The following is a 20,032-nucleotide window of genomic DNA, read 5'->3' on the forward strand; positions in this document are numbered from 1 at the left end:
GGTCTGCCCTCTCCGAGTACTTTTCTGGTTTTAAATTGTTTTAAATTCACATTTTTTTTAAACAATGTTTTTCATGTTTTTGCTTTAATTCCGTAACTAATTCACAAATACATTTTCATGACATATAAATGTAATATACATTATTATAATAATTCATTTTAAAAAGTGTAAAAATGAAATCTAAAGAAAAAAAAGTCCCTTTTTAACTTACCAACACTCCTTTGATTTGTTCTTGTTGAATGAGCAATGTGAAGGCGAGTCATGTGATCAATGCCTTTTCCTGTCAGCCAAGTGTAATAAGAAGTTAAGCCCCATCAGCGTCCGCTCATGTCACCTAACTTCTGGTGTATGTCGTAGAGTCCCGCTTTCCACGGTGGTTGGTGAGTAATTGATACTAATTGATGAAAAAAAACAGCTTATTTTTGAAACATTTGCAATAAAAAAAAAAGCTGGTTACAGGTTAACTAACCAGTCTCAACCCTGCTCTGCTTTCAAAAAACAAAGTCATTGAAAAAAAGATGTTTTTATTTCAATGTATTTATTCATTGTGTTTTCTCATGCGTGTGCGTGCGTGGGTTTCCTCCCATGTGTGTGTGTGTGTGTGTGTGTGTGTGTGTGTGTGTGTGGCGTTTGCATGTTCTCCCGTGCGTGTGTGGGTTTCCTCCCACGTTCCAAAAACATGCACGTCAGCTTGACTGAAGACTCCCAAGTTGTCCGCAGGTGTGAATGTGATTGGTTGTCTTTTTGTGCCCTGGCATTGGCTGCCACCAGGCCAGGGTGGACCCCGCCTCTCGCCTGAAGTCAGCTGGGATAGGCTCCAGCATGCCTTAATCAGGATAAGGAATGGAATGGATGGATGAATGGATGGATGAAACCCCCGAACACATTTGAATAAAACGTGTGGCTTGTGAATGTGCGGACTGGATTCTTTCTCCTTTTCTCTTCAGACGTTACAGCAAAAAAAGCAAGACAAGGCAAACAGTTTCTCTGCTGTCAGCTTTTATTGGATACTGCGTGTAAAAACCCAGAAAGGTGCTCAACTAGAGTGATGACAACAAAGTGCAGAGCGTGAATGAGTCCTCCAGCACCGTGGAACGTCTGGTGTTGAAAAGTAGCGGCAATAAAAGCTGGAAGAAAGTCTGAGGTGCAAGAATGTGTGTGTGGACTCTGGCGGTGTTGCTGCCACAAAAGGGACTTGTTGACTTAGCAACAACCAACATAAATGTGTCCCGCCGTAAACTTCAGGCCAGCTAGCATCCAAAGAGAGCGTTCCACATTTTTGCACTCTGCTGCTTAGCAACAGGATGGTCGCTGTAGTCTAGGATGTTAGCGTTCCACATGCCCACGCCCCGCAAACCTTTCCATTGGACGTAGCTGCTCTTCAGGCAGATACTCTCTGGGTCATCATACCAGACTTGATGGATCTGTCCTTGTGGGTCCTGAAGTTGGGAGGAAGAAACCCACCAGAGAAGATTGAAGGCAAAGTCAATCCAACATGGAAGGTTTGATGCATCCCATCCTTTCCTCATTTATTCCACGCTGGATTCATTCAAGCTCCAACTTACACAAAGCAGCAAATGAATCAAGAACAACAAAGAGACACCTCGTAATTGAAGTAGGGGGCCTGCTGCTTGTCGTCCCACAGCCGGCCAGACAAGGAGGCATCCACCCGCTTCATCATCCAGCTGTACGCCTTCTGCTTGCCGGCAGCGTCGCTGCAAGGGGCGCCACGGAACGGCACACTGGCGATATAACACACTCCGTCCTGGCACAGGAGAAGACACAATCATTTATGTTCCAGAACCGCCAGCAAATGGCCAAAACCCGAGATGAACCGATTCGCACATAAAAATGTCTTTGCTTGCCCCCTCCACACACGCCTGCTAGCCTGACCTTGAGGCTCTCTTCCAATTTCAGATCGACATTTGCAATAAAAGTGACTGTTGTAATTATTAGATTCGATTCAGCTCCAGAAGCCTCCCTTTCTCTCTTCAATTGCCATTGTTCGCCAGCGACACAATCCAGGTTGAATCCCTCAAGATGGCCGACACTCTCGTTGAACACCTTTCAAGTATAAAATGCATGCAGTGCGTGCTCAGCACCAAACAATGATCACTACGAGGGAACGGGAGTCACACGTTCATATGTGGACGCTCACACGGCAACTATGGTGTGTTCAAGGACCAACCATATGCCAAATCTCAACACTAATCAGTGACAGTGTATTGAGTATTGCTGGTGTTAGTAATAGTAATAGTTGGAACAGTACGCTCATAAATCATGCAATTATTATCACTGCTATTATTTTATTATTGATATAGTTATTGTTGTTTTCTTATATTTAAAATGATTTTTCTTGGTTACCAAATACTACGGTACAACTATGGTGCGTTCAAGAACCACAGATCAAAGTGCAAAATCTTAACGCTAGAAAAAAAACATATGCATAAAAACATAAAACATGTAAAATTGTGGGCTCAAGGATAAAAAAGATGTAATTATGGGCCTGCAAGCCAATATTCTAATTCTTGGGATCAGTAGTCGTAATAGTAGTATTATTAATGGGGTTTTTTCTATTATTCTTTTCTTGGTTACTAAATGATATTTAGTGATTAGTAATGATTAGTGGTAGTAGTAGTATTATTACTAGTAGTAGTATTGCTATCTTATTTTTACAGTATTATTCTTTCCTTATCCTACAACTACGGTGCGTTCAAGAACCGCCAAACCAAGTGCAAAATCTTGATGAGCGCTTGCTGAAAAGCAGACGATCAGTGAAGTATGAAGTAACATGTAGGAGTGGCACGTGCGCATGCGTGATCACCTGTCTAATTCTCTTGAGTCGACCTTCTTTCCCACACGTTGGTGCGCTGCCATGTGTTTGTTGTCCTCGTAGAGCCGTCATCATGCTACAAGTCTGATGCGGTTTTAAGTGTTTGATTACAAGCGTGTATTTTCAAGTCTTTGTTTTGTGTTGACGCGTGATGCTTGCTACTGTGCGCCACATGCACTTGTGAGTTTGTGCACTTGCATTCCTGGCACGTACGCGGCCGACGGGGAGGTGCACGTCCTACCTGGGAAAAGTTGAGGCAAGGGTAGTCGTAGCCGTACCACGGCACGCCCATCACTAACTTCTTTGGATCGATATTCATCTCCAAATACTCATCGTAGCCTGGAGACCGACACATGATGAGGTCATCAGTGGTCCTTGGTTGGACACACAAGTTGGACAAAAACCTTTAAGCGTTTGAGCCTGGGGGGCGTTGGCCATGGCGATGCAGTCCCCCAGGATCTGGCTCTGCTCGTCGTAGGACATCACAAACACCAAGTCACAGGACTCGGCGATGTTGACGTAATCGTAGCAGCGATTGTCGATGCATTTGGGCGACCAGGCGACATCGAAGGACACCTGCAGATGAGGATCGGGTCAGCGGGTTTAGGGGTACGTTAGAGGTGCGCTCCCAGTGACGTGGTCACCTGAGAACCAGGGATCTCCTTGTGGAAAGCCTGCGTGGTCTCTTTGACCAGGTGTGTTAGAGCAAAGTACTCAGCAGAGCCTTGGTCTGCTGCTTGTTCAACGTCGATGTTGATCCCATCCATAAACTGACTTTTGGCCAAGTTGACCTTCTCGGTTATCCAGCCTGTCCTGTTGCTCTGGTCCACAACGTACGCAAGGGGAACGTCGCCTGTTTCTCCAAAGACGCACCACATGAAAACGACCATTTAAATTAGATTAGATTGTACTTTATTTATCCCACAGCGGGGAAATTCACTTGTTACAGCAGCAAGCAAGATACGCAAGTAAAGAATACAAAAATAAGATAAGATAAAAAATAGGTATAAAAGATATAAAAAGTCCTTATTTCACATGAAATAAAAATATAGTTCTGTAAAAGGGGAGAAAAAGGAGAAAAACTGAAGTACCTTTGAGAACGACCCGCGCTCCTTGGGAATGAGCGTGGCACATGAGCTCGGCGTCGTATTTCCCAAACGCCGCCACGGTCGTCACCACGCTCCAGTTGTACGACCTCCACGTCTTCCCCCCCACGTCAAACACAAACACCTGAGAGCACACACCATGCACACTATTCATGTTATTGACAAGTGACAAAGTATGCCACATAAGTGAGTACACCCCTCACATTTGACCTTCTCAAGCGTCTATTAGGGTGTTACGGAGCCGTCACAATGCCATCTACTGTGTGAAGGTGGAACTACAAGCTCCATTATAATGCGTTCATGAGCAAGGGCCAACAGGTAGCACTAAATGTATTTGTGGAGCAGTCAGTGTGCAGCTGGTATGGCTCCTATATCCAAACTCAACATGTTGTTGTGCATCTATATCCAAATCAAATACTAAAGAAAATTAAATAAGACACACAGTACCAGTCAAAAGTTAGGAATTTTGACTAAACAAGGTTTTGTGGTACATTTTTTTTACAATTATTTGTTGAACTGATAGTTTTAATAATTACTGTCTATAAGATTTTTATTTGATACATGTGCAGTTTTATGCTCTTGCATTTTGTTACTTGAATTTCTTTTGTGTTTAACTAACAAAATACAATTGTTGTAAAATATAGTGAGTAAATACTTTGTTTTAAGTGAATCTAATGTGGTCGTAGCAAGAATTTAAAAACTATTATAGATATTGCGCAATATTATTGACATTTATCGCACAGTTTTGTCTAGATTAAAATAATACCTGATGAGGAAACGAAAGCGAAATGAAAAGGGAAGGGGCGCCTCATGAAACCCATAAATCAGAAGAAGCCAACCTGACAAAACTGAACCATTTTTTTTACAGCAATTTAGTTGATGCTAATATGCTAACAGTGTCTATAATACTGTCATTTTACATTGTCTCACAAAAGTACCTCGAAGTCTTTCTGGTCGCGTATCTGCTGGCATAGCTCGGGTCTCTCACAAGGACAGACGTCGGCCCAGCTAACAATTAATATCGACGATAAAAACACTAGTATATGATTAGGTGACATTTTCAATCACGGCTTCCTCGTATGAAACAACACTGGTAACTTCGGAAGACTTCGGAAGAGTTCGTCCTCTACAGTGCCCGACGACGAACAAACCTAATCTTTTGTGGCGGTAGCTTGCGCTTTAAAATGTAAAAAGCTACAACTTACTTTAAAAACGCTTTTTCGGTGACTACATTTTACTTTATAAAAGAAGGTAATATTGACGATAAAAACACTAGCAAGGTTACATTTTAATCACGACTTCCTCGTCTGTAACAACACTGGAAACTTCAGAAGGGTTCGTGCCACTGAACTCTATAACTGGAATGGCACCGATCGCTGGCTGCGCATTGGAGACTTGAAGCCACCGGAAGTATAGAAGTCGCCATGTTGTTTCACCCAAAACACGAAAGCCTCAGAACTAAGGAGTTCGAGATGCCGTCTTGTGCTGCTATTAATTGCACAAATCGTGATACTCGTGAAAATCGCGAGAAGGGACTTACATTTCACAGGTAGGTAAATGCTTATAAATAATAAAAATAGTTTAAAAAAATAGTTAAAAAATAGATACTTTAAATCTTTAAGCATCTTTTCATCTAAGTAGTTGTAAATGATCCCTTATTCTCCTTTAGATTTCCTCACTGCAATGCTCAAGTTCTAAAGCAATGGGTAGTAAATATGCGGAGACACAGGTGGATTCCTGCAGCCAGATCGCAACTCTGTTCAAGTCATTTCACCGAGGAGAACTTGGGCAGGACCGGCCAGACTGTTAGATTAGGACAAAATGCAGTTCCAACAATATTTGACTTTCCTGATCATCTTCTTAAGGTATGCGTTCCATTTTACTTTGATACTACGTAGATCCTTATCGTAACAAATACCTTGTGAACACTGAAATTGACTTGTTATACATTGTAATTTCACACAATAGAGGTAGAAAAAACTTAAACTGGAGGGACATTTTGACATTTGGGTTTAATAAATTTACTCTGTTTCAATTGAATTTTTGTTCATTCGTGTTGATTTTTATACCGAAACATAATAAATGTAGTGAATGAAGATACATGTATGTGTATGCGTGTGTGCTTTTTTTTGGGTGAAGCAAAATGGCCGACCAATGGCTGCATGCGGTCAGCAGGGACGCCCCTTCCAGTAGTATAGAGTTCAGTGCTCTACAGTGACCGACGACGGGCACCCCGGAAATAAAAATCATTTGTGGTTGAAAGATCACCACGAAAGTTAAAAATCATTCGGAGACGACATATTATCTTATGAAAACATCAAACTGCGTCTTTTTCTGATATGGCCAATATCACGCCACCTTTCATGCCTTCTCCGTAGGGGTACACGCCACGGCAAGGTAACGGTGTTAAGATCATTTCCGGTCTGCAACGTCATAAGCATAGATGTGAACTCTCCCGTTTTGACCGACAAACTACTTTTTCCCCGTCTTTACCGGCACCCTCCTGTTTTAATTAGTGCTGCCTCCGGGAACGTTGACGCGTCGGCAAGAGCGAAAACCAGTGTCGGTGTGCGTACACTTGACCGACAAAGTTCCTTTTTGCCTGTCACCGAGGCGCCGACTGTGTTTGTAAGGATGCGAGTCTGACTTCTGTCATTGGGTTGTTACGTCTCTGCAAAAAGAAGCAAATCTTTTAAAGCACACTTCTCCCATTTAATCCAGTGTGACATTTAGACTGAAAGAAAAAAACATTTCCGCCCTGTGGGACCATTTTGATGTTATATCGGCAAATACGCTATCCTGTTCATCTGAAACAGTTAATCAGAAATCATCTGCATTTCAGTGACTCTTAGTTGAAAATACTTGCTTTATTTTCTGCAGGTTAAATGTCGTATTTGTTCCACTGAATTATCCTACGTAAATGAAAGCACCTCGTCAAAACACATAGATACTGCATACAGACATTTCACTACTGCCTCAGAAGTAGTTGATATTAAATTAATTTAATACTTGATTGCAATTTACAGTTCTGTCTTGATTTGCTTTTGGACTCATTTGGTTTGGTGATGCGCCCCCTATAACATCCAACAGGTGTCAGTATTGAGCAATACAGCGACACAGTAGATCGATATTGTACAGTATTTATCTCCAAGAGATATTCACGATACATTATCGATACAGTTTGGGTAATGTGCCGCAACACTTCACGAGGCCTCATCCACCCAGCACTAGTTTGAATAATTTCCCGTATTTTTACCATAACCGAACCTCCGTGGGGGGAAGAAAAACTCTCCGGTTCTGCGGGTCAGAAACACTCGGGCAACATCGGCGTACTACATCCTGTAGACGGTAAAGTCCGGCCTTCAAAATAAAAGACGCACATCAGTAAAATATCGTGGTTTGCGTCACAGTAGGCATTTACAAAGTTCTGGCAATTCTTGTATGCGTTTTCTTAGCAGTGGCAGTGGTTTCCTTCCCTTTGGGGCCCATCTGCCCTTGTGGGGGTTGTCTGTCGCGGGTCTTGGGAGCTCGCTGTCCATCCCCCACTGTTTCTGGCTTGGGTTGAGTCTGCCCGCCCCCGTGAGGCCGGTGGTTCTCTGGCGATGGGGCTGTGTGGGGCAGGGCTTGCTGGGTGGTGGGAAGCTGTCCCCCACCTTTCACACATTCTCAGTGTCAAATAAACACTTGTGCGCAAATAAATGCACGTATACTGTACATACATGCAGACATGCGTGTGTGTCTCCCCTCTATCTCATTTTCTCTTCTTCACTAGCCTACTCGGGTCCAACCGTTCCAAATCCGCATGATAACAAAACATTAAATAAAGTCAAATACGAGGCCTGCCACGTTAATCAATAAATCAATTAACCGCACGATAAATTAACACAAACCCGATCATTTTGCCGGCCTCGATATATTGCCATGTGCCGGGGTTTGTTTTCCTCCTCTCTCTCTACCAAACAGGCTGGATGACAAGTGGGTTCACTCTGTGCATCTGTCTCAACACCTGGGCGCGTTGGTTCTATAGTAGAATGAACGGAGTGAGTGAACCCCCGTCAGTCATTCAGTCTCTTTGTCCCAGTGGGGGGAGGCAGGGCGCTAGGTGAGTGCACATACACACAGAGTGGTGCAAGTGAGCGTCGAGAGGAGTAACAAGCAAGCAAATGCAAATGGGTGATTCTCCTGAAAGGGGTACCAGTAACAGTGCAGTTACTTGGGGGGCCATGACACACAAACTACAGTGATTTGAAGCCACAGTCATGTGCAAATATGCTGTAAACACATTGAGTGAACAGGAGAAACAGTGTCTGAAACTTTTTTGGTGCCTGTTGTGTACAAAACACAATCTGATGTCAATCTCAGCCTGTCATTCTGTGACATGAAAAAGTTGGTCAGAGACGGTCTATTTTTTTATTGTTTTTGGTTATGATGGTGATTTTAATTTAAGTGGAATTTTTGCTAAAAGAGACCATTTTATTTTCACTAGGTTTTTTGTTTGTTTAATCTTTTGACATTCCAATAACAATGTTTGATACTCTTTAGAAATGAAAGTTTACTCGCATTGTTATGCCATATGTTATCATTACATTCATGAAAAAAAATGGTCTCAAAATAACGTTGACAATAATGTTGTTTATGAGTAACAATTTGTAGGACAATTATCGCCCAACAAAATCTGATATCAGGACAGGCCTGTCGAATACGAACTATGTAACAGGAGAAGAGTATCTTGTACTTTTCCCTGGCAGAACAAATCTGTTTAGCATGTAAGGGCATCTAGAGCAACAATACTATTTGCCATAATGGCTGGACGGGACAGGTTAAAGAAAAACTTTATACATTTTGCAAACATGTACAGTATGTGTAAATATGTAATAATGTATGTGATTATGGAAATAGCGATGCTTTAGTTAAATGTTTTTATTCATTCTTCAGCAGTCAAGTCATGTTGGGTCATTGCCACAGGAAAGTCTACAGGTCATGGAGCAAGTTGACAGGATGGTGACCACATTTCAGGTCGGGACATAATGACATTTTATTCCAGTATTGGAGCATCCTTGCTGCAGTTGTTTGCTTATACTTCACAGGCGATTGTAAAATACAAACAAAATTAACATTTGACTCTTGGACACACAAAAACAGAACCTGTCACTGATAGTGTTGAGCAGGGGTGTCCAAAGTGAGGCCCGCGGCTGTGATTTTATCGGCCCCAGGCACAGTCTAAAAATGTAACTTAACAAGGAAATTTAAAAAAACAACAACAGCGGCAAAAATGGGAAAATCAATCAAAAGTCAAAATATTAAGAGAACAGTTGTAATCTAGCAAGGACAAAAAGCCATACTTTCACAAGAATAAAGTCATAGTAGGAGGAAAAATTTCATTTTAGTAGCATGAAGTTGAAATATTAAAGAAAAACGTTTTGTCAAAAACAATGACGAAAGTTGGAATTTTTGAAACTTAGGTTGGGTGCAAATTTATAGCGTAGGAATAAAGTCAAAATATTAGGGGAAGAAAAACGGAGAAAACATTTGTAATTTTATGAGAATAAACTTGTAAAATAAGGAAAATCATTTTAGTAACAATGCTGAAATAAGGAAAGCTGAAATTAAATATTTGGAAAATTAAAAAAACAGCAGAAATTGAAAAAAGCTGTAATGTTATGGGAATAAAGTCAAAATATTAAGAAAAAAAGTCATCATCGAATGAAGAACAAAAGTCGCAATTTTACAAGAATAAATTTGTATTATTATGGAAAAAACGTCATTTTTAGTAACATTTCACCTATTACATATTACACAGGTGAAATGCATTTTCTTCTTGAGCTACATGTAGTTTCTTAGCCTATCTGTATGTGTTGGTTGACTAAATATCAAAGTGGCCCTTGCGTCCTTTCATTTTTCAGTATGTGGCCCTTGCTGGAAAAAGTTTGGACACCCCTGGTGTAGTGGTTCACTTGGCTGACTTCGGGCAGCATTAATGTGAGCGTGTAAATACATGCGTCGGGGCTCACATGTACTCCTCTCCGTTAACTCGTTCACTTACTCACCTCTGCTAGCTCAGGGGCTAACCATTCGGAAACGTTTTCAGGTCAAAACGGCAAAGTATTTTATGGTTTCTGCCTCGCAGCCACACGTAAACGCCGTTCTGGGTACCCTGAAGGAGTATTTTTTGAAAACGGTTTCCAAAGTGGGAACATCTGAAAATGCCGGCTTGTCGTTTTTGTGTAGACAGCCCAACCGCTGTTTTGCGATGGCATCACCGACCACTGTCACCACATTGCCGTCAGGTGACCAGAAGTGAGCTTTGACGACAAGCCAACATAGTATGTGAATATTTGGACTGGCATGACCCATATTTCATTGATATATGTATGCACGCTGTGACTTGTGACTCAAGTGAATCGAGTGCCTGATTCACGTGAGCTTATATGCATGTGGTCTGTGACTTGTGACTCGAGTGCCTTGAGCACCCAATTCACGTGAGTTTATACGCATGTGCTCTGTCATGGGTGACTCGAGTGCCCAATTCACGTGGGTTTATGCACATGCTCTCTGGGACCGGTGACTCGAGTCAATCGAGTGCCCGATTCACAACTTGTTGTGCATTCTTGAGGGCTCCGTGACAGGTGACTCGAGTGAAAAGTACCTGATTCACTGCAGTGAGTGACTCACAATAGTACAGTAAACAGTAACAGCAAAAAGAATGGAGTTCCCATCATTAGTGTGAATGGTTGTCTAGAAGTACTCTGTGATTGACAGGAGACCAGTCTAGGGTGTAACCCGCCTTTGATGAGAAGTCAGCTGGGATAGTCTCCAGCTTTCCGATAGAAAATGGATAGAGAAGAAATCCATTAGATTGCATATCATCATGCTTTGGTGCTTCTGCAGCCAGGTTGAGATGACTTCTTTCACCTCTGCCATCTTTTATTTGTCTTTTTTGTGGTCAGGGCAAGATAACACCCTAGCCAGACGGATGCCTGGTTAATGATACATGTTTCTGGGCATAGGTCAGTGAAATGAGGTCTTTAAAAGGAAGCGTCTGACGGTGGTCAGTCACATCCATCGCCATGAGGGTGTTCATCCTAGCCTTGGCTGTTGCCCTAGCGGGTATGTCTTTCTATCACTTCACACCATTGGACAAACACACTTAAGAGTAGTCGTATTGTATTGTACTTTATTGATCCCACAGCAGGGAAAAAATAAAGTACAATACAATACGATTACTCTTAAGTAGTCATGAACCTAAAATGACTCTTGTTCTTATATTCATGATTTATTCAGCTGGCTCCCAGGTGAAGTTTGGTAAGTTATTCCATTGTTTTTAAAAACAAAAACAAGTTTGTGTTTAACATTAAAATTCAAAATGCAGCACTGTCCCCCCCCCTCCCCCCAAATAATCACAGCTCCAGAGTTTCCTGTTGGAAAGACCTACACCTACAAGTATGAAGCTATTCTTATGGGGGGACTTCCCGAGGAGGGCCTGGCTCGGGCTGGGTTGAAGATAAGGAGCAAAGTTCTGATCAGTGCATTGGCTGCCGACACCTTGATGCTGAAGGTAGAGGCCGTGTTCCGTCATCCGAAATACATTTTCACATGGACTGAACAATGAATGACGCAGATTGTTGCTTTTCTTTTTAGCTGGTAGACCCGGAACTCTTTGAGTACAGTGGCATCTGGCCCAAAGACGCTTTCAACCCGGCCGCCAAGCTCACCTCGGCACTGCAAGCTCAGCTCTTGACACCCATCAAGTTTGAGTATGCTAACGGCGTGGTCGGCAAAGTGTACGCCCCGGCTGGCGTCTCTGCTTCTGTGCTGAATATCGTAAGGGGACTCCTCAACATCTTCCAGATGAACGTCAAGAAGACAGTGAACGTCTACGAGCTTCAGGAGGTACAATCCAACTAGCTCTATTGCAATTTCTACCATGTACTACTTGATCTCACACATATCCTTTGTTTTTGTTTTTTTTGGTCAACTAGCCTGGCGTACAGGGTGTGTGCAAGACACACTACGTGATCAGTGAAGACACAAAGGCTGACCGCATCCTTTTGACCAAGACTAAGGACCTGAACCACTGCCAGGAGAAGATTATCAAGGATATCGGCTTGGCTTACACAGAAAGATGCTCCGAGTGTGAAGCGGTAAGTGCAATTAAAGTCAGGTAGCACCCACTCTTTAAAGTATCAAAATCAGTTTTTGTTTTGGTGTAGCGAGGCAAAAGTCTGAAGGGAACAGCTGCCTTCAACTACATCATGAAACCAGCAGCCACCGGTGCTCTGATCTTGGAGGCATCCTCAACCGAGCTCATTCAGTTCTCCCCTATCAACATCCTGAATGGTGCCGCCCAGATGGAGGCTAAGTATGCTAGAGATGAAAAGCGTATTTCGCCATAAGGAGAGTCCAGTCAATAATCCATGCCGCTTTACAGGCAAACCTTGACCTTCCTGGAATTCGCAAAATCTCCAGTGGAGCCCATCAGAGCTGAATACCTTCAGCGTGGATCCCTGAAGTATGAGTTTGGCAGTGAGCTGCTCCAGACACCCATCCAGCTGCTAAGGATCAGCAACGCTGAGGCTCAGGTACTTCAGCAAATATCACATTCAACCCAACATCCAGAATGTTTTGAATCTTCCCACTGTCGCTACTCACTTTGCATTTTGTTTGACAGATTGTTGAGATTCTGAACCACCTGGTGTCCAACAATGTGGACAAAGTTCACGAAGATGCACCTCTGAAGTTTATTGAGCTCATCCAGCTTTTGCGTGTGGCCAGATACGAGAGCATCGAGGCCCTCTGGTCTCAGTTCAAAAGCCGTCCAGATCATAGGTAGTTTATTTTTTTTTTTAATACATCCAGTCTTGACACAAATAGTGACTTGCAGATGATATTCTCTCTTCCAGATACTGGATCGTGAATACTATCCCTGCCATTGGCACTCATGCTGCAATAAGGTTCCTCAAGGAACAATTCCTCGTTGGTGAGCTTACCCTTCCTGAAGCAATTCGGACTGCGATGATGTCCATACACATGGTGACTGCAGACTTGGAGGCCATCAGGCTCCTAAAGGCAAGTCAACATTGCAAGCCATCTCGGGTAACTGGAAAAAAAAAAAAGATCAGCAGTTGTGACACATATTTCTATTATTTCACCAGGACCTATCTGTGGAGCAAAAGATTCGGGAAAACCCAGTCTTGAAGGAGATTGTTTTGCTTGGCTACGGCAGCCTGGTTGCTAAATACTGCACAGAGAACCCAACTTGCCCAGTGGACCTCATCAAGGTATATTTGTTTGACAACTGAAGCCACCATCAGCGACATTGTCATGTTTCCCTTTACCCCCACAGCCCATTCACGATCAGCTGGTCCAAGCTGTTACCAAGGGTGACCGTGAAGAAATCATCCTGGCTCTCAAAGTTCTGGGTAACGCTGGACATCCCAGTAGCCTGAAGCCAATCTTGAAGATCCTGCCTGGCTTTGGCAGTACTGCTGCTAATTTGCCACTGCGAGTTCACATCGAGGGTGTTCTGGCCCTGAGGAACATTGCCAAGAGAGAGCCCAAAATGGTGAAGCTTTAACTTCTGGGCCCTTTCAAAGGCTAAAATGTTGAAGTCTACTCATACTGTGCATGTGTGAACTAGATCCAGGATATCGCTGTTCAACTGTTCATGGATAGATCTCTTCACCCGGAGCTCCGTATGGTTTCTGCCATTGTGCTGTTTGAGACCAAACTGCCCATGGGTCTTGTGACTACCCTTGCCGACGCACTCTTGAAGGAACCAAATCTTCAGGTTGCTAGCTTGGTCTACTCTTACATGAAGGCCATGACAAGGAACACCGCTCCTGATTTTGCATCCGTGTGAGTACCTAAAATCAGCCAGTTTCCATTTGTGATTATCAGACGTCAGCGCCGAGAGTCAATTTTGTTTTTTTTTACTGTTGTGCTTGCAGTGCTACAGCGTGCAATGTTGCTGTGAAGATCCTCAGCCCCAAATTAGAAAGACTGAGCTACCGCTTCAGCAGAGCTCTCCTGACTGATGGCTACTACAGTAAGGGCGCGACATAATATTAACACACCCAGGACTTTTTGAACTACGTGGCTTGATGGCTCCCACTTTGTGCTTTGCAGGTCCCTGGATGGTGGGTGCTGCCGTCAGTGCCTTCTACGTGAATGATGCTGCAACCGTTTTGCCAAGAACCGTCGTGGCCAAAGCTCGCACCTACATGGCAGGAGCTTATGCTGATGTCATTGAGGTATGGTTATGGAGGCTCAGGCAAATGGCTAATGTACATTTACAGTATTTTTTGCTAGAGGAATTGCCAAAGTCAAGTCAAAAACACTCAGTCGTGTAACTGCTTTTACCCTGTCAGATTGGAGTGAGAACTGAGGGAATCCAGGAAGCCCTTCTGAAAATCAAAGATCTTCCTGCTGACGCGGAAAGGATTACCAAGATGAAAAGAGTTCTCAAAGCTGTAAGTTCATGGTAACTCTTTTTGTGACACAGAAACCGTAATGGTCACGCTTCTTCCAGCTTTCTGAATGGAGGGCCCAACCTTCCAGCCAGCCCCTTGCCTCAGCGTACTTGAAATTGTTCGGACAGGAGATCGCATTTGCCAACATTGACAAAGCCCTGGTTGATTACATGATGGAGGTATGTGTTTGTTTTTGGTTTTTTTACTATTGCAGGTCATGTGACTACCCCATGATGATCATGTCTTGTGCTATGTCAACAGTTTGCCACTGGACCCGCAGCACAGGCTTATGGAAAGCAGGCTTTGGATGGTGTGCTGTCTGGCATTAAGGTGAACTACGCTGAGCCAATGCTTCTTGCTGAGGTTCGTCGCATCTTGCCCACCGCTGTCGGTCTGCCTATGGAGCTCAGTTTCTACACCTCTTCTGTGATTACGACAGCTTTCGAATGTAAGGTGGACATCTGCCTAAAAGGCACGGATGTGATAAATGTATTTACACTAACCAAAAACCTTGCCCCCTATCCATAGTCCAAGCCACCGTGACACCACCTCTGCCTGACAAATTCCATGCTTCCCAGCTTCTTAAATCTGACATCAGCATGAAGGCTGCAATCATTCCGAGGTAAACGACTGACTTGAAATAGCTTCTCTATAGTTTGTGTTCATGCACAGAAATGCATGAAACAATTGTGCACCTGAGTTGATCATTTCTGTGTCTTGCAGCATGTCCATGTATACCTACGCAGTGATGGGTGTGAATACTGCGCTGATCCAGGCTGCCGTGGTATCAAGAGCCAGAGTTCACACAATTGTCCCAACAAGGATCGAAGCAAGAATGGACATGATTAAGGGCAACTTCAAGCTGGAGTTCCTGCCTGTCCAGGGCATCAATAAGATTGCATCTGCACTGTATGTGCATTTCTCTGGCACATTTGCATGACATCCATTGCAATGTTTACTCCTAATGATGTTCGGTTTTTGCTGTATCCAACAGCGTTGAGACCTTTGCTGTTGCAAGAAATGTGGAAGATCTTGCTGCTGCAAAGATAACACCAATGATTCCGGCCGAGGTGCCGTCGCTGCTGTCAAGGAAGAGCTCCTCCTCCAGGATTTCCAGAATGACATCCACTCTCACTGATAGCATGGTGAGTTTGAGTCCTTGTCCACCGTGTTGATCGCCCTTCTGCAAAGTAACATCTCTCCCTCTGTGGTGCCGTTCCAGTCTGTGTCATCCGAGATCCTCTCTGCGGACCAACCGAGCAAAATGAGCAAACTGATCAAGGCCTTTGAGAAAAAGTTGTGTGGTGAGATTGAAACTTTTGGAATCAAGGCATGCACCGTCATTGAGTCTCGCAATGCCGCCTTCATCCGAGATGTTCCACTCTACGCCATCATCGGAAAACATTCTCTTTTGGTTGAGGTTCAACCAGGCAAGTGGCATGAACTAGTCATGATCAACGACTAATTGATCATTGTCAATGATGAGTTTACTCAGATCAATTGTCCTTTGGTTACTGGAAAAACAATGTGTCTGTTTCTTTCTTTGGCTGTAGCTGCTGGACCTGTCATTGAGAAGGTAGAAATTGAGATTCAGGTTGGAGAGAAAGCAGCAGAAAAGATCATCAAAGTCATTGACGTGAATCAAGAGGAGATTCTCGAGGACAAGAATGTCTTGATGAAACTCAAGAAAATCCTGGTTCCTGGTCTGAAGAACAGCACCTCCTCCAGCTCCAGCAGCTCTCGTTCTCTCAGCTCTCGCTCCAGTAGCTCGAGTTCCAAACGCCGCTCAAGCGTTTCCGCATCATCATCTTCGAGCTCTTCTCGCAGAAAGAGCAAGATGGTTGACGCTGTTGCCCCTGTCGCCAAGTCATCCAAGAGAAGTTCCTCCAGCAGCCGTGTGAGCAGCTCCTCCAGCAGCTCCTCCAGCAGGCGTGTGTCGTCCAGCTCCAGGTCCAGGTCAAGGTCCAGCTCCAGCTCCGTCAGGTCCAGCTCCAGCTCCGTCAGGTCCAGCTCCAGCTCCAGCTCCAGCTCCAGCTCCCGCTCCCGCTCAAAGGTGAGACACAATCTACTGACGTGTGCAAAATCAAGTTTGTGACGCAATTAACATGCTTTTGTTCTAATACAGCAAGAACTGAATGACATGAAGTTCACCAAGAACCACATCCACAGGGTATTCCTTGTTGCACACAATAAATGTGAACTAATTAGTCTTAACCAGCTGAATATATGCTTGTCTTATTTGCAGCATGCACTGTCTGCAGCTCGTACCAACAGCCACAGCAGTGCCTCCAGCTTTGAGGCCATCTACAATAAGGTGAGTCGACCAAAACAAGCCTCGCGTGAAAACAGGAAAAGCAGCCTTTTTGAACTCATCTTCATAAAATTCATGTGTTTTAGGCTAAGTACCTTGCTAATGCTATCACTCCGGCCGTGACCATCCTCATCCGTGCTGTGAGAGCAGACCACAAGGTCCAAGGATACCAGATTGCAGCTTACTATGACAAGGTCAATTCCAGACTACAGGTCATTTTTGCCAACCTGGCCGAGAAGAACAACTGGAGAATCTGTGCCGACGGTGTGGTGCTGAGCAACCACAAGTTGATGGTAGCAACACTGCAACTTTTTATTTATTCTTTCTCGCTTTGGGGGGGATTCACTGTGACTAAAATGTTCTTAGGCCAAGTTTGCCTGGGGCATTGACTGTAAACAATACGAGACTGAGATCACAGCTGAAACTGGCGTTGTGGGACAAGAGCCGGCGTTCCGCTTGAAGCTGACCTGGGACAAACTTCCGAGCTATATGAAGTCCTACGCAAAGCGGTAATGTCACAATCGGATGTGCATTTCATGTTACCCTCAGTCCACATGCTGGGCAATCTAGAGGACATTTCCTTTGTATGACCCCCAGGTTGTCTGAGTACATTTCAAGAATCGCTCAGAAGACTGGAATTAGCCAGGCAAAGGCCAACAATGCTCGCAATCAGATCAAGCTGACGGTGGCTGTTGCGTCAGAGCAAAGCTTGAATATTACCCTGAAGACACCAAGGGTAAACAGCGTTTTTGCTCACTTCTATGGACACGCAAGAAACGTCTGTCACTCACATTCCATATCCCGACTTCCCGTTTACAGAGAACCATCTACAAAGAAGCCATGTCTCTCCCTATTTCTCTGCCATTTGGAGACACTGCCTCAGAGCTGAAGGCGTACGAGGACGGCTGGGTGGACACCATCTCCTACATGGTCACCAAGGCTCATGCAGGTAAAACCCCCTTAGAACCATGTTATTGTTTCCAGTCAATGGAACTGAAGTTCAGGGTACAAATGCATGTAGGCTAGCTTGGTGATTTGACCTGCCAACTCCAAAAGTCCAGGTCCTGAATCACATACTAAAGGGACTTTCTTTCTGACCCTGACCAGCTGAGTGCAAGATGGTCAAAGACACAGTGATCACATTCAACAACAGGAAGTTCAAGACCGAGATGCCTCACTCTTGCGAGCAGGTCTTGGCTCAGGATTGTTCGGAAGAACGTAAATTCATTGTTCTGCTGAAGAGAGACCAGACACAGGAACACAACCTCATCAGCGTGAAGATTGCCGATATGTAAGAACGCATTCAACGTCAAACACACAAGAAGTAAACATTATTCGTAGACCTGTTTTGTTTTTCAACAGTGATGTTGACATGTATCAGAAGGACCGTGTTGTCATGGTGAAGGTCAATGGCGTAGAAATCCCTCTCAGTAATCTGCCATACCAGCATCCAACAGGTTTGTTCTTCATTTTGGGGTCATTCTGAGAGCTGCAAGTGAACGCTTCATGGATATTTTACTTGGGACTGTATCTTAGCCAAGATTCAGATCAGACAGAGGAACCAAGGCATCACTCTCCATGCTCCCAGCCATGGTCTTCAGGAAGTCTACTTTGACATCAACCTCGTGAAGGTGATCGGCACAAGATCTATGAACAGTGAAAACATAACAGTGACGCAGCTAACACGGCACTATGCATTCATCTAGGTTAAAGTTGTGGACTGGATGAGGGGACAGACCTGTGGACTCTGCGGAAGGGCTGATGGAGAGATCAGGCAAGAATACCGCACACCCTCCGGACGGGTGACCAAGAACGCAGTCAGCTACGCTCATTCCTGGGTTCTACCTGCCAAGAGCTGCCGGGACACCACAGGTAAACCCACCGTCTTCAACTTGTTCAAGAACACATTTACACCCTGCAACTGCTTCTTCATTTCCAGAGTGTTACATGAAGCTCGAATCTGTGAAGCTGGAGAAGCAGCTGACAGTCCACGGCCAGGAGTCCAAATGCTTCTCTGTTGAGCCTGTGCTGCGCTGCCTGCCCGGCTGCATGCCTCTGAGAACCACCACAGTCTCTGTTGGCTTCCACTGCCTGCCTGCTGGTGAGTCCACAAGCAGATTCATTCACCCGTGCGCTCTCCTCGCCTTCACAGCTGACCACCTGTGTACCCTTACAGATTCCCGCCTGAACAGCGCTGAGGGTCTGAGCAGCATCTTCGAGAAGAGCGTGGACCTGAGGGAAACAGCTGAGGCTCACCTGGCCTGTCGCTGCACTGCTCAGTGTGCTTAAACTTGTAGCCTTCAGTCCAATCATGTTTATTTCCATTCATGCAACTATTTACCATCACAATAAAGTATAAACCTACATTGCAGTAGTGTGTGCTGTGTGAAGTTTATTGCAAACACGTTTTACGGTTTATCAATAATTCAATGAGGTTGTTCCATTAACATGTGGATTTGTGATATAGCTGAAAAGTCTACTATTAGAAAAACTTAGGTGTTTGCTCTGTTTTCCCCAGTTTTTGCATTTTCATTTAATATTAAATGATTAATATTCTAATATTAATATTCAATTTTCTTTGAGTAAATTTTCTTCTCAAAATTATGACTTTATTCCCATAATATTTTGACTTTTACCTTAACCTAATTGCCCAAAATTACAACTTTCTTTGTTTTGTTTGTTTGTCATAATATTCCGACTTTTAAAAAATAGCATTTTTGCTTTAGTATTTCAACTCTGTACTACTAAAATGACATTATTTTGCTCCCGCTCTACTCCGGGCCCCTCCTGGATGACCAAGCTCCTCACCCTATCTCTTAGGCCACATGTGTCAAACTGGTGCTCTGGAGGGCCGAGACGCTGCAGGTTTTCTCTCCAAGCAGTTTCTTCAGGTGATTTAATTGATGAGCTCCTTCCCTCAAACTGAAGGTGTTGATCATTAAAATCACCTGCTTTAGTGACCGGCTGGAAAGAAAACCTGCAGTGTCTCGGCCCTCCATGGCACCAGTTTGACACCCCTGTCTTAGGGTGAGTCCAGCCACCCTACGGAGGAAACTCATTTCAGCCACTTGTATCCGCAATCTTCGTTCTCGTTCTTTTGGCCACGACCCAAAGCTCATGACCGTAGGTGAGGGTGGGAACATCCAGTCATGGAACAAATGATTAGAGCACCCTTGTTTCCTCAGTTTCTTGTTCATTTGAATGCCTGATACAACTAAAGGTACCTTTGTTTGGACAAACACAACAATGACAACAAAAATAGCCCATAAGAGTTCAATGTTTTGGCAGTACAATGCTAGAGCTATTCATGTGA

General features: G+C 44.0%; 2 protein-coding genes across 3 annotated transcripts; one reads left to right on the top strand and one right to left on the bottom strand.

Annotated features, from left to right (window-relative positions):
* Nucleotides 1-982: 982 nt before the first annotated feature.
* ctbs (chitobiase, di-N-acetyl-) lies at nucleotides 983-5,226 on the bottom strand. Of its 2 annotated transcripts, none has more exons than XM_054789783.1 (7): nucleotides 4,878-5,226; nucleotides 3,925-4,063; nucleotides 3,478-3,692; nucleotides 3,238-3,409; nucleotides 3,075-3,172; nucleotides 1,604-1,765; nucleotides 983-1,439 (listed from the first exon to the last, which is right to left on the bottom strand). In XM_054789783.1, exons 1-7 carry the CDS (start codon nucleotides 4,995-4,997, stop codon nucleotides 1,251-1,253), a joined length of 1,095 nt encoding a protein of 364 aa, XP_054645758.1. In that variant the 5' UTR covers nucleotides 4,998-5,226; the 3' UTR covers nucleotides 983-1,250. The 2 variants fall into 2 exon arrangements, with proteins under 2 accessions (XP_054645758.1, XP_054645759.1); XM_054789784.1 differs by having other exon boundaries at nucleotides 3,478-3,686; nucleotides 4,878-5,215.
* A 157-nt stretch (nucleotides 5,227-5,383) lies between these two features.
* On the top strand, nucleotides 5,384-19,078 carry LOC129188577 (vitellogenin-2-like). Its single transcript, XM_054789306.1, has 36 exons — nucleotides 5,384-5,488; nucleotides 5,609-5,804; nucleotides 10,887-11,046; nucleotides 11,221-11,241; nucleotides 11,343-11,494; nucleotides 11,578-11,829; nucleotides 11,919-12,080; nucleotides 12,150-12,298; nucleotides 12,368-12,518; nucleotides 12,608-12,765; nucleotides 12,840-13,005; nucleotides 13,092-13,217; nucleotides 13,283-13,501; nucleotides 13,577-13,794; nucleotides 13,887-13,984; nucleotides 14,065-14,189; nucleotides 14,307-14,408; nucleotides 14,468-14,587; nucleotides 14,670-14,856; nucleotides 14,937-15,030; nucleotides 15,132-15,317; nucleotides 15,403-15,553; nucleotides 15,631-15,838; nucleotides 15,962-16,461; nucleotides 16,534-16,578; nucleotides 16,654-16,722; nucleotides 16,806-17,012; nucleotides 17,086-17,228; nucleotides 17,317-17,455; nucleotides 17,539-17,668; nucleotides 17,827-18,010; nucleotides 18,082-18,176; nucleotides 18,256-18,350; nucleotides 18,426-18,591; nucleotides 18,659-18,820; nucleotides 18,896-19,078. Exons 3-36 carry the CDS (start codon nucleotides 11,007-11,009, stop codon nucleotides 19,006-19,008), a joined length of 5,133 nt encoding a protein of 1,710 aa, XP_054645281.1. The 5' UTR covers nucleotides 5,384-5,488; nucleotides 5,609-5,804; nucleotides 10,887-11,006; the 3' UTR covers nucleotides 19,009-19,078.
* Nucleotides 19,079-20,032: the final 954 nt, after the last annotated feature.

This window comes from Dunckerocampus dactyliophorus, chromosome 10 (assembly GCF_027744805.1).
Source record: "Dunckerocampus dactyliophorus isolate RoL2022-P2 chromosome 10, RoL_Ddac_1.1, whole genome shotgun sequence".
Taxonomy (NCBI): Eukaryota; Metazoa; Chordata; class Actinopteri; order Syngnathiformes; family Syngnathidae; genus Dunckerocampus; species Dunckerocampus dactyliophorus.

Bases quoted from the DNA above. Each gene is read 5' to 3' on its own strand.
- ctbs (XM_054789783.1), bottom strand. From the start codon at position 4,997: ATGTCACCTAATCATATACTAGTGTTTTTATCGTCGATATTAATTGTT. The intron at 3,693-3,924 runs GTACTTCAGTTT...GCGTCTTTGGAG, and splicing joins AGCGCGGGTCGTTCTCAAAG to AAACAGGCGACGTTCCCCTT. The intron at 3,173-3,237 runs GTTTTTGTCCAA...GTCGGTCTCCAG, and splicing joins CCAGGCTCAAACGCTTAAAG to GCTACGATGAGTATTTGGAG.
- LOC129188577 (XM_054789306.1), top strand. From the start codon at position 11,007: ATGAGGGTGTTCATCCTAGCCTTGGCTGTTGCCCTAGCGG. The intron at 12,081-12,149 runs GTAAGTGCAATT...GTTTTGGTGTAG, and splicing joins GATGCTCCGAGTGTGAAGCG to CGAGGCAAAAGTCTGAAGGG. The intron at 14,857-14,936 runs GTAAGGTGGACA...CCCTATCCATAG, and splicing joins GATTACGACAGCTTTCGAAT to TCCAAGCCACCGTGACACCA.